Source organism: Carica papaya, chromosome 1, assembly GCF_054855325.1.
Source record: "Carica papaya isolate Zhongbai chromosome 1, ASM5485532v1, whole genome shotgun sequence".
Taxonomy (NCBI): Eukaryota; Viridiplantae; Streptophyta; class Magnoliopsida; order Brassicales; family Caricaceae; genus Carica; species Carica papaya.
The window spans coordinates 219,290-232,659 of record NC_142309.1 but is presented as its reverse complement, the minus strand read 5'-3'; the positions used below and the strand labels follow the sequence as shown (position 1 = coordinate 232,659).

Genomic DNA, 13,370 nt, shown 5'->3' with positions numbered 1-13,370 from the left:
GCGGTCTATAATACCATCCCGCAGTAACCAATCAGCTTCTAATACTAAATCGACAAATATAATTTTTATTAAAATAATCTTTTGGGTCTGTTTGGGAACAAGGAAAAAGCGGACCAGGAAGCGGGTATTTTATTCTCGTCACTGGGTGTACGGACGGACGGGGCATTTATTATTCCTGCGCCGAGGAAGAAGGAGATACGTTTTACCTACCACCAAATTGAAGTCCAAAAGCTACGCCGACCAACGCTGCACTTGAGTCTCCCCCCCACCCTCAAGTCGTAGTAAAACGGCGTCGTTTGATTAAAAGAAATATATAAATTGGTATTATATTAAATTTGAAATTTCAAAAGTTTTCTTTTATACGGTAACAAATTTATTTCCAAAAAATTAAATTTAATGATATTACATAAATAAAATTAAATCAATGTAATTGCTGATAACTTAATTATTAAATAACAGGATCTTAAGTGACAATCGAGTTTCCCAAAAACAAGAGAATAATCCAAATTCTACGCGATTAACACCATTGATTTAACCACTAATCACCACGATTAGTGACTAATCGGTGTAATTAGTGATGCAGGCGTGAGGCTCACAAGCTTTAGCGGCTGGGCTCGGCTCGACATGAGGAGCCGGCTCCACGTGATTCTTTCCCACCAGCTCCTCCGGCAGCTCTTTGATCCCCTTGAGATAAAAGGTGTAGAAAAGCTTGAAAGGGAAAATAATCTGCTGCAGCTTAACCTGCCCGGAAACCCCCTCAAAGATTCCAGACCCACCAGTCACCGCCAGATAAGTGTCCTCGTAGGTCAGATACGACCCCTGCACCGATATGTGACCGTAGTCTCCGAAGTAGAAGCTGTAAATCGCTTCGTAGCGATCGCCCTTCTTTTCTGGATTGTTTTGGATCAAAACGCAGATACCAGCTGTTATTCCAATGCGTTTCTGCAGGTCTCCACTGTAAATCTGAAATTTCATATCAAACAGAGGTGGAAGAAGATCAACAACCTGAAATTTTCTTTTTCATTTTGTAGCGAGACAAAAAGACTTAAAAAGAGCGGATGAGAGGAAGTAAATCGTTACTTTGTTGCTGAAAGGGACTAGATCTCCTAGAGAATTGACAGGTTTTTGGCTCAGACGAAGGTAAGCAGGGCTGGAACGATCTCTCTCGTTCATCTCGTACACGCGAAGCTCTTGTACTTTACCTACAAGACAAAAAAAAAAAAAAGAACCAGAAACGTATCATTACTAGATCAAAAAAAAAATCCCCAAATTTTGCGATCGAAGTAGCGAGTAAAATTACTCACTGGACATCGATTCATCAGCCCTAGTAGCTTCGCTTTTGCAAGAGAATGATCTTTTTGGTACGGAGGGCGCGAGAGCTTTGAAACCTATGGCTTGAAGGAGAGGTGATGGTTTGTTGCGATTGAGAGCAGAAACTGCGATGGTTGATGGAGAAGAAGAAGGTGTTCTTCGGGAAAGCAGTTTGATTGAAGAAGAAGAAGAAGAAGAGATTGCCCTCAAAGCAGTGGTTGAGCTCGCCATTGCTGGTTGCGCACAGTTGAAAATAAAAAGGTGGTGTTTGGGAAGAAGGAAAATAAAAAGGTGGATGAGAAGACGGGAAATGGGGCTGGGGGGGGTTTTATAAGTAAAAAAGTGTGAAGTCACATGTTTTGTGTGCAGTGCAATGAGTGAATATTCAAATCAAAAGAAAAGGAAAAAATTAATATCATAAAAGCAATTATAAATTTATTAAATATATATATATTTGTAATTATTAATTTTAGTATCTCAATTTAGATACTAACTTGGTCAGACCACTGTAATTAGATTTAAGATTAGTCTAATTTGATTTTAACTAAAATCTAATTACCTGTGGAGACGAAAATTAGGTGGTCGGTGACAAAAGAGAGAACCAAAATGTTTTGGAATCTGTCTCTTGGTCGGTCAGTTCTAGTCTTTTAGACACGTGTTTTTTTTTTCTCTTCCTGTTGACTAAATTACCCACGCAGATCTGAAATCTTTTTTTATTGAATGATGGGTGATTAAATTAATCTAAGTACACATTAAATTGAATGAAATCATTAATCTCTGGTAATTAATTATATCATTTTCTACAGTTTAAGTAAATTTTAATGAGATTATTAGTATTAATTTGTAGGTTAAATTTGAAATTTTCGTTCCTTTTTTATCCTACATTTTTTTAGTTTCATACACAGCCCGGCCCATTTGTGGGCGGTCCAGTTGGGCCGAACCCGATTGAGCCCAAAAGCAGGACTGATTTTACAATCTTGACCCGGTTCCTACCCGCCCAAATTAATGGGCTAATTGGGCTTGTAGCGTATATGGGCAATGTGGGTTTGGACCAACTATTAAACAAGATTCTTCTATATTTGAGAAAAAGATATATGATTAACCAAAATTCTCAAACATAATCACCTTGATTAATCTCCTTACTAGTATATTATTAGTGTAAGATATACTAATAGTATATCAATTAGAAGATTTAACTGAGCTGGTGAATTAAACAGGTAAATTGTACTTAAAAAAAATTATACCCAATAATTGATGTACTTAATCAATTAATTTAGGTTTTTAAGTGCTAATAATCATTATTAAATTTGATACATGATTCTCAAAATCTAATAATTCACTTCACTTATACATACACATACCATCGATTCGCAGGCAGACCCAGATGCTAAGTATACCACTTCCCGAGACTTAGGGTCAAGAGATTAAACAATTAGCCTCGATTAATTACAAAATTAATGTTTGCTAATATGGTTATAATCAGCCTGAATAATCAAGCCTCAATGCATTGAACCGTACAGTTTAAGAACGTACCATTATTATAACACACACACACACACAAAAAAGAGAAGAAGAAAACACAAGAATCTTCGAATAAACCAAGACAAAGATTACGAACGCTAATCAGAGTTAATTAATGATTGGGATTAACATTAAACACGGAGTCGACAAGGTTTAAGGCACTGCAGCGGGGCAGATGGTGAAGAAGGTGCAGCAAAAATCAAGGTTGTCTGGGTTGGAAAAGACAGGGAGTGTATGTGTCACGTGCGTGTCACGTGGAGACTGGTTCCTCTTTGTAATTTTATATTGCTTTAGGAGCAGGAAGCATTACCCAGATATTTAGGGACAGCAACCTGGCAAACTTTTGAATTCTACACTGTCTGCTTTCAACCAGATAATTTCTTTAAGTTTTATTTTCATCAATTTGGATCGTTCTTACTGCTAATACTTGTGGGTTTGCTTTATATATATGTATATACACACACACACACACACCAATAATATTGTTAGTTGTATGTAGTCGGTGCCTCCTTTCTTATAGAAGCCATAATAATTTCAATTTAAACTGTGTTTTTATGTATGATAAAACGTGTATATATTTGTATATATACATACGGACCTACTAAAATTGATATATTTGGGACAGACCCATGTATATATATATATATATATATATATATCTTGAAATGAGATGAGGCTGAGAATTGTTTGCTATTTCTTTTGGAGTCACCCAACCCCTCATCTACAAGCCACAAAAAAACGTGTTTCTTCTTTTCACTAATTTTATTTTTTGATTCGTGCCGTGTTATTGATTTTTAGGTGAACAGTGTGTGTGTGTATATATGTGTGTGTGTATTTAAAAGTTTGTAAGAAAGAATTGACTGGCATAAAAGGTGGAGATTTGGTGTCCTGGTAAGAGAAAGAATCCAAGTAGAAGGAAGCTTTGGGGGAGGACCCCCCTTCCCCTGCCTTTGGAAATAAGGGAGAGAAAATGTCTGATCTTGATGGAGAAAAACGAGAGAAGTCGCAACCCTAACATATAGGTATGCGTGATAAGTATATATAATTATATACCAATATCACAGAGAGCACGTGGAAGAAGAAATCAAAAGGGAGGTACATATTATCATAAGTGTAGTTAGATATATATATATAATTGTTTGACATGCATTTGAAGAGTTGCAATTTCCCAAGTGAATTGGAGAAGTTGTGAAGCACAAGGAAAAATGTTTGATCATGTCTGCTTAATGCTTGATTTTGATGGGAGGAGTTGTTTTTTGTTGGGTTTAATCCTGTCATCATTAATCACCACTCAGATTCATGGTTACAGTGTATATATATATATATATATACATATATATTAATTACATTTGTTAGATTGATATTCTTATTTTTGCTTAATTTTGGATTGGGTACAAGAACAGTGCGTGCGAGTCGGAGTTGCAGAGATGTTTTGATAAATAAATGATGGCATCATTTGTGCAACGTGCAATCAAACTGACATGACACACACCTTTTTTTTTTTCTTCTTCTCTAAATCAAAAATAATTTTCTTCCCTAAAATCTTAAAATTTAAGGTACAATTATTTAATTGAAAAAGAAAATTGGTGATCGGCTTCCTCAAGGTTTCATCAATGGCCGACCAATTATCTCGGGTAGGTAGATTCCAGCATTAAATTTTTTGTACAGAAACACTGACATATTGAAACACCCACAAATCTATACACACATATTTACAGATACATTTATAGCTATATACATATACACACCCACACACACACACACACACACATATATATATATAGATTTGAATGGGGGAGACGTATGGATTCGATAAATTGATGAGAGTTGTGGGGGGCCCTTATGGCATTTTGTTTGTTTTTTTTATTAAGATTGGACCACAACCCTCCTCTTTATATACACCCTTCTCTCCCACTCTTTCCTCTTCAAAGTTTCTCACACAAACCCATCTTCGTCTTTCACCTTCCATAACCACAACTTACTACTTCGCAGCTCAAAAACTATACACACAGCGTATAATCTCGCTGCCTCTGCGGACTAATCAAGAGATGAGACAGATGAAGATGATGGGGAGTAGCGAACATGGCGCGGCAGCTGTCAGAAACTCCAAGAAGAATAAGTTATCGTGCAGAAGACTGGGCGGCTACCTTAGACAGCAGAAGGGAAGGCTCTACATTATCAGAACATGTGTTGTCATGTTACTATGCTGGCATGACTAGCTAACACCTCCCAACCATATATATATATATATATGATTATATATAGAGAGAGAAGGAGGAAGAGAGAGAGAGAGAGATCCAAAGGTTTCTGGGTCTGATCTCTCTTGGCCTACTTTAGTTTGATAGCAGATAGCTGATCATGATGATGATCCATGAAGATCCATCCGTCCATCCGTCTACATATATATACGCATACATCTAGAGGTTGCAGAAGAATGATGGAGAAAGGAGTGAGGTCTCTCGTTTTTACTTCCCGTCTTTATACTCATCATTATTATGATGTTGTTACTTGTAAATACCAGAAAGGGATCAACTAATTAGTTCGTGTTAGAGAGCTTATATTTATCAATTAACAAATTCTCTTTTCAACTTTTGCTCACGAGCTGAAATTATACAACATATATATATATATATATATATATATATGCCCAAAACAAAAAAGCTTTAAAATCATAATTACATGCTTCTTTAATATATATATTTCTGGTTTTAATCACTTAATTAGCTGTGTTTGTCTACCAGTGCATGAATATACATAAATGTGATTATATTAAGCCATTCAAAACCAATTTCAGTTCCTCTTCATATATCGCTTAATTACAAAGGCAGTTTGATCAAAATAGTTGCTTTCTTCTTATTAAGAATTAATTAAAACTAAACATTGGTTTAATCCCAACTTATGGGAAAATAGTTTAGCTGCCTAGTACAACATATTATAATTACAGTAAGGAAAAGAGTTTAAAAAACGAAAAAAGAAGAGAAGAGAGATATATGGATATGGTGGAATCTGGGTTTGAATATTTCAAGTGTTAAACCAGAAAAGTAGAAGCTAGGAAGAAGAAAGAAAATGGCGAAGAGAAAACCTAGAAGGAGAAAAGACAAGATGATTGTCGTGCGTCGTTTTTGTAGGATCCATGAGCTGCGGTCTTGTCAACTCAACTCACACCGGCTGCTGAAATCCCACTCTTGAAACTATTGCTCGTCACATGTGGCTTTGTACTCACTGATAAGACAATCTTAATTCTAATCTTAATTATAAATTTAATCAATTCCTAACCCTGATTATGTAATCTTAATTTATGAAATTAACGCTAATAACTCACGTGCACATCGCTACTCATTTTCCCTAGTTATTTGGTTCATTTTTGGTCTTTTCATTTCTTTCAAAATTTATTTAGTAAAAAGTATATATTAAAATAATGAGTTTCATAAAATAAAGTAGGGAAGAAGGAGAAACTATATCAAATAAATGTTCTCACCTTGCATATCTAATCTTATAAAATTAATTATACCACGGTAAAAAAATTCGTAGGGGTATTTTAAAATTTTTAAATACCATTAAGATAGTTATTTGCTAAAAGTACTTTTAAATAAAAAAATTTCGATGTTTTAATAGAAACAACTGTAAAATATATATGTCATTTTAAAAAGACAGAAGTCTTGACTTTTGTAAAAAAATTTCTTGATATTTCATTAGAGTAAAAACCAAAATCGTTATTCAAAAATTATAATTACAATTTTTGTGTTTAAACCCGTAAAAGTAGAATTTGGTTTTACATTTTACTAAAAGCATTTTGTATTTCGTTTATTTAATTGCACAAATAGAATTTATTTATGAAAATGTTAAATAAATCGAGTTGTGTAAAAATTTATCTACTGTAAAGTAATTTAGATTATACTCATCGCAATTTTAAAAAAATAATCAACAGGTTAGATCCCGTTTAACTTGATAGACAAACTGAGCTAGTCAGGCCAAATAAATGCATCAAAATTATTTTTTTCCAAATAGGTGCACCAAACTTATTTTTCTTCGCTTGACCAAATTCAACTTAATTTTATGCTCGATTCCAATTTAGACTAGCTTCAAAAAAATATATATTTATATAAAAAAATATAATATCACAAAAAATAGTGATACAAAAAAAAAACAACTAAAAAAAATTAGATATACTATGAAATTCAATTGGACTTAAACCGTTTGATCTAATGGGCCAAATCTCAAATTTGATTATTACCGTGTTACGCAGCTAGCTTGATCGAGTGACTAGTCATATTGTATTTTTATTTATTTTTCAATTTTGATAGTTAATAAATAAATGTACCGAATTTTTTTAAATAATTCAAAACGGACCCTCTAATTTTTTGATACCAAATTGACTTGATTTGTTCATATCTATAATGCTACCTCAACATATATATATATATATCTAAAAATACTTTTTAGGATGTTAACATATACAAGTTAAAATTATATAACAATAAAATAGTAATTATGAAATAAAATATTAAATTAAGAAATAAAAAGAAGAGTACAAATATTTGATTATCTATTTTAATCTCTAATACAATTCATTTAATTAACTTTAATATAATTGATAGGGACAATTATATATATATATATATGTATTAGTAGGAAAAGTAAAGACATTTGTTGAATAGAGATTCAATGTTTAGTCAAAAACATTGAAGAAAGTTGATAAGATTCAAAGTCTTTTTAGTATAACCTAAATTTTGTTGTTCCACCATGTGCAAGCTAATCAATTTTCTTGTTTAATTGACTAGTTTTAATTTTTCAATTATCATATACATACATATACATATATATATATATGTATATATGAAAATGATTATGTATTGGTGTAGCTTGACATACATGCCTCTTTCAAATCAAATGCAAATTATTTTGCGGTAGATAAGAACCCTCCAACCGACGACTACTCTTTGGTTTGATAAGAAAGACATGTAAAGGTACGGAACTAAAAAGATTATATATTTCTCGGAAAAAAAAAGATAATATTTTTCGTAGATCAATCAAACGTAAGTCTAATTCAAATCAATGCGCGAGGTAGAAACTAATGGATATGATATGGGTAAATTTTGGTTTCTAGAAAATTTAAGAGTAACGTAACGAGGTACGAGTGAGTGAACTTATTCAAATATGTGTGTGAACACTGACACATACTTACATGCATACATAAATACAAACGTACGTGGGGGGTGTACAGTACGCACGTGCGATGCCCGAATGCAAAAGTAGACCAATGAAACGCCGGGAGTCATCCGAACATTTCTGTGGCCTACCGTTTCCTAAAGAGAAGGATTTATTAATGCCTTGGCTGTTTTTGGTCAATTATCTCTCCGACGGACGTCTGATAATTTAATTAATTAATTAATTATGAATTAAATTAATTAATTATGGATTAATTAAACTTCGCAAACTCCTGAGGAAAAAAAAAAAAAAAAAAAATCTTTTTCATCTCTCCAATTTTTCGTCCAATCAGAAGTTGCCAGCTCGTCGGACGAGAGCAGACAAAGTTGGGTTGGTCAAAATGGCAGCTTTATCACACCCACGTGCACATCCTACTCTCCGTGGCCCCACCCACTACCACATCTGTCTGATCCTATTCCAATCAAATTACGTGGTCCCACTTTTGGCCGTCAATGAGTGTGTGACGGAGTGGGCCCCACTTCTTTAATTTCATGATTTATGGGAATTTGAAAATTGAAATAATAATAATGTTCGATTATTAAATAATAATCTTAATAACAATTTTAATAGTTTAAACACAATTATAAAAATACCCATTAGACAAAATTAAACACTTTTGAAAAATTATTTAATGTAATTAACTAAGAGTAAAAGTAAAATAGTCTAAGAATGGAACTGTCCCACGACGAGATATGATTTATATGAATACGGTGTGTTGATACGTATGAATTATCATGGAATCGAGGGTTCAAATAAATTCTAAGGTCCCATGCCTCCTTACTTACCCTTCACATGCTTTTTCTCCTCATCTCTTTTTAATTTTGGTCAATCTTGAATAAATTTGGTACATTCATATTGCTATAAAACATGGGCTATACTTTAATATATATATATATATATGTGTGTGTGTGTTTATATATATATATATATTTATTTATTTCATCTTTCTGTCGGATGAACATTCATGAATGGAATGGCACCAAATAATATTATAATTAATATAAGCCTAAGAGTTGGAAAATCCAATGTTCGCACCCACGAAATCAATAATTAATTATTAGATACACAATTACATAAATTCATTAGGAAATTTCAAAATTTTTTTAATTGTTTATTTTGAATTTTGCTATTAAAAAAGGACTAAAATATGGTGAATTCAATGTATCCAATTATCACGGGACATAATCATAGAGATTTTTGTTAAATAGAATATTTGATTTTATTATTCTCAAAATACAATGTTATTATTCCGTAAAAGCATGTATTATTGTATGGTCTTCGAACTCGTGGTATTTTAATAAAGCAAATGAATTTTTTGGACCGTTAATATTTATATTTAAATAGTTAGAAATACGGTTAAAAATAATCACGTCTGTCTAAATTATATATAAAAAATTAAAAATAAATATGCTGATTAAAAAAATAATTTTTTTTTATAAAATTTATGTTAATTATAAATGACTCTAATTTGATTTTCTTCGAAAAAGGGTAATAATGTATTTTAATTTGATTTATGGAGTTGCAATGAATACGTGAATTGAAAGATGATGGTTCAAGGAGGGGCCATGCACGTCAGAGATTCCATGGCAGATGGAGTTGGGTCTTGGGCAGTGATATGGAACTTTCAACTTGTGCATTATATTCTATATGCCCCATAACAACATTACACAGCTTGGAAAGATTACGGCCTTTCTTGATTTAATTTGTAGTTTTATGTATATATATATGTATATATATATCATTACAGCATATTCAGTTCATTACTTTCAATACATGTATCGAAGGTGACGACCACCTGTAAGTCTCAAACGCAATCATGTTTTCTTATCTCAACACCTGGATATTCTTGTAGTATACATAAAAAGACTTACAGTTTACTTTCATAAAAATTTCCATAAGAATTTAGATCGAACCACCCAATTCCAAGTTTGATTTCCAGCTCTAAAGCTACTTGTGTAAGATTTAGAAAATGAAAATTCAACCACCTTGCACTAAGGAAGTAGGCCATGTACACACACACACAAACACACACACATGTATATACATGTATATGTGTGTATACGTTGATGCCTGTGGAATTTACATAGTTTCCACTTTTCACTGTGTCTGCATCAAATCTTGATATATATATATATATATATATGTATATGGATTAGTTTTTGTCCTTTTGATAAAAGATTTTTATTATTTGAAGAAATTGTGAATTTCTAGATGATTAATTTTACAAAGCTTTAGAAATATTCGCAAAACATAGTTGTAATTTTTAAAGGGAAGTAGTTGTGACTAATTTTACTTATGTAAAAGAAGGGAAAGTACATAACCAAGATTTCATAAAGATGACCACCCAGCTGCACGCACGCACACACACAAATACATACATCACGTATATACATATACGTACATACGTGCATACCTGTATGTATGTATGTATATAAGCTGTCTCCTCCGGGAATATATGGACTGCATGCATTATAAGAACAAGTCACCGATTGACATTAAACCGGTCAAAAAGACATACGACTACGTACATTCGAAGAAAACGCGTTTCTTCTTTGTCTGCATTCACATCAACACAACTTTTCACAAAACCGCAATATATGTATAGAGATATTTTATGTGTTAACTCCATCATAATCATCTTCGTGTGGATTATAAGCCATGATTTCCATGGCCGAATTACCAACCAACCCTGCAAACCACAAAACTATACATACGTATTTATAAAAGATATTTTCAGTGAACCAGCCATATATTACATTTGGTGATCTTATATGCAGCGTACATGATTTTGTGTCAGCCGTGAGTGAATGTAATTGAATTAAGCACCATTAATGGAAGATATTTTAGGGGTAGCGGGTGGCAGGGATGATTTTTGAGGAAGAAGGATCACCACCCAAGATCATTTGTAGAATTGCTACCAAATAATTTGTCGAGAAGAAACTGGTGGTGCACCATTTTCAGTTCAGCATTCTGTCCCACTTCTCTACTGTCTTCAGATTTATTAGGGTATATATATATATTGAATATCTTTTTAACAGTGTATATATACTTGGTTCCCTTCTGTTCTCCACAAAAGCTGTAAATATTAGTAGTCTGGTAGCATGTGAATTAGTCAAAACGTTGCAACAAAAAGAAAAAAGAAAGTACTTTATCTTTTCATAAAAAATCACACAAACCCATTTCATATAAAAATGTAGCCCAGCCCGAATACTATAATCAGATTTGCAGTCCGTTCCTGTTCTAACTTGCAGAGTCTACCATAATCAATAATATATAAAACTAATTTTTTTGGAGTAAAATGCATATATAACTAAAAATCAATTGTATGTTATTATTAAGACAAATAGATTACAATTACCAAAACGGATAAACTGGTTGCATGTTTGGATAGAAGAATCCGAAGTTTCTCTCAACCCCAAATGGCTTCAAATCCTCGTTGAACATGGCAAAGAAAAGTGTGTCCATACGAACCTCTGGCCTTCTTGGTGTCCCATATTGGAAAACATGATTATAAACTCCTCTGTTGTAAGTCTGTGCATATTCTATACTAGAGAATGGAGGATTACCAGCAGTAGGCCATCCAGTTTCAGCAACTGCAATACCAACATCTCCATGGTTAATATTCTCAAGAGCTGCATTAAATGCGTCCACCATAGCGTCAAAGAGGGTGTAGTAGCTATACGGTCGATCTTGCACAACGACTTCACTTGAATTGAACATGACATAGTCAATAGAAATTTCACTTGGGTCGTTAGCATAGGCGAAGTAAGGATACACATTGATCATGAGGGGTGTATTAGTCGAGCTCAGGACTGTCGCAACGTCATTCATGATAGTTTTTATTTCTGGGGCGAAAATACCAGCTGATGGAGGGTAAGAAGCAGCAAGAGCTTTTTGAGAGAGAACAGTGGTGACTAAGACATGACCTAGTCCAATTGATGTAAGTGCATCCTTGATATTTGTCATTGCTGATGCTATGAAAGGAGCTTCTTCTCCTGGGATATCTTCATTGCCCAATGTGATCCATTGGAAGTTAACATCATTAGCATATGGAGTAATGAAGTAGTTAACCCATCCTTGAGCTGCACCCGGGGCTTGTCCTAGGCCCTTGCAGGTCACTGTTTTTAGGACCAATGGCCACCAAGATTCCTGATCCACGCAAGGCATCGAGCACTGCAGTGTTTGGTTCATAGATTCTAAGGTATTGTATTCCACAATTCTTGTACAAGTTTATCACTTCCGTAGGAGGGGGAAGGTTGTCTCCGTTTAGCCCATAACAAACACCTATAGAATTGGCACCTGCAACATTTATGATATACATAACATTGAAATTTTTAAACAAAATCTGATTAGTTTATTAGTTTAATAAATTAGATATTCATACATTTGTTAATTTCAAAGGGTGATAAAATTAAAGATGATTTAATCAACTGAGTAGAAAATCTCATGGTTGATCAAATTTTAATTCATTTATTATCAATTTGCTAGAATTTACACACTCCTACATACCAAGAAGTAAACACACAAGTACCAGTAATTCGAAACATGAAATAAATGAGTGAGAAATAAGAATCTTACCCACAGGAGAAAATATTTGGAGTAGGAGTCCGAATGATGCTGTATAAAACATGAATCTACCACCTCTTGGTCCCATTGTGATATTTTTGAAAGATTTCTTCTTCTCAAAAACTTTCTTGGCTCGTGTTCTTCGCCTGCACATAATGGTCTATTAATAGACTCAATATCTAATAATTAAAATTCACTTACAGAAAGAACAAATCTAATTATGGTAAATATTCAAATCCTTCCTATGAATATATCATAAAGGAAGAAAATCATTTTACATGGTAATTCTAAATCCTTACTATGAATATATCATACAGGAAAAAAAAAATAGTTTTACATGGTAATTCTAATATCTAAATCCTTCGTATGAATTCTTTTTAGATGGTAATTCTAAATCCTTGTTATGAATATACGGTAGAAGAAAAAAATCATCTTAGATGGTAATTCTACCAGCAAAAACACCACCTCTGCATTGGAAATTAGGAAAAACCTAAACAGGAAAACTATCACCACTGTAAGTAATTTTTATATATCATATTGTTTGTATGGCAGGAACTGTTTGAGACAACTGTAAATTTATCAGGGTTATATCTTTGTTAAAGTTTCAACTTTACTGAAAAAGAAAATTGAGTAATAGGAATTTGAAAACCAACAGATTATAGAAAGAGATCAAAAGATAGTACACAATAATATATTTACATTTTCTGAAAGAAAAAAGAAGCAGTGAAACCCATTAATTAATTGTATGAGTGGGTACCTTCACC

General features: G+C 33.1%; 2 protein-coding genes and 1 pseudogene across 7 annotated transcripts; 1 reads left to right on the top strand and 2 right to left on the bottom strand.

The window, feature by feature from the left end:
* Positions 1-421: 421 nt before the first annotated feature.
* LOC110807225 (allene oxide cyclase, chloroplastic-like) lies at positions 422-1,620 on the bottom strand. Its single transcript, XM_022032288.2, has 3 exons — positions 1,305-1,620; positions 1,081-1,202; positions 422-963 (listed from the first exon to the last, which is right to left on the bottom strand). The coding sequence occupies exons 1-3, from the start codon at positions 1,540-1,542 to the stop codon at positions 559-561; spliced, it is 765 nt and encodes a 254-aa protein (XP_021887980.1). The 5' UTR covers positions 1,543-1,620; the 3' UTR covers positions 422-558.
* A 2,002-nt stretch (positions 1,621-3,622) lies between these two features.
* On the top strand, positions 3,623-5,424 carry LOC110807226 (small polypeptide DEVIL 3 pseudogene; annotated as a pseudogene). Of its 5 annotated transcripts, none has more exons than XR_015814351.1 (3): positions 3,624-3,854; positions 4,389-4,466; positions 4,825-5,424. The product of XR_015814351.1 is annotated as a small polypeptide DEVIL 3 pseudogene, transcript variant X2 (transcript). The 5 variants fall into 5 exon arrangements; XR_015814362.1 differs by lacking the exon at positions 3,624-3,854 and adding an exon at positions 3,910-3,927; XR_015814385.1 differs by lacking the exon at positions 4,389-4,466 and having other exon boundaries at positions 3,623-3,927.
* A 5,923-nt stretch (positions 5,425-11,347) lies between these two features.
* Positions 11,348-12,888, bottom strand: LOC110807247 (glucan endo-1,3-beta-glucosidase-like). Its single transcript, XM_088210209.1, is given in 3 exon segments — positions 11,348-12,150; positions 12,152-12,339; positions 12,619-12,888. Coding segments are annotated over 3 exon segments (1,086 nt in total). The 5' UTR covers positions 12,761-12,888; the 3' UTR covers positions 11,348-11,394.
* Positions 12,889-13,370: the final 482 nt, after the last annotated feature.

Bases quoted from the DNA above. Each gene is read 5' to 3' on its own strand.
- LOC110807225 (XM_022032288.2), bottom strand. From the start codon at position 1,542: ATGGCGAGCTCAACCACTGCTTTGAGGGCAATCTCTTCTTCTTCTTCT. The intron at 1,203-1,304 runs GTGAGTAATTTT...TTTGTCTTGTAG, and splicing joins GGCTGATGAATCGATGTCCA to GTAAAGTACAAGAGCTTCGC. The intron at 964-1,080 runs GTAACGATTTAC...ATGAAATTTCAG, and splicing joins TAGTCCCTTTCAGCAACAAA to ATTTACAGTGGAGACCTGCA.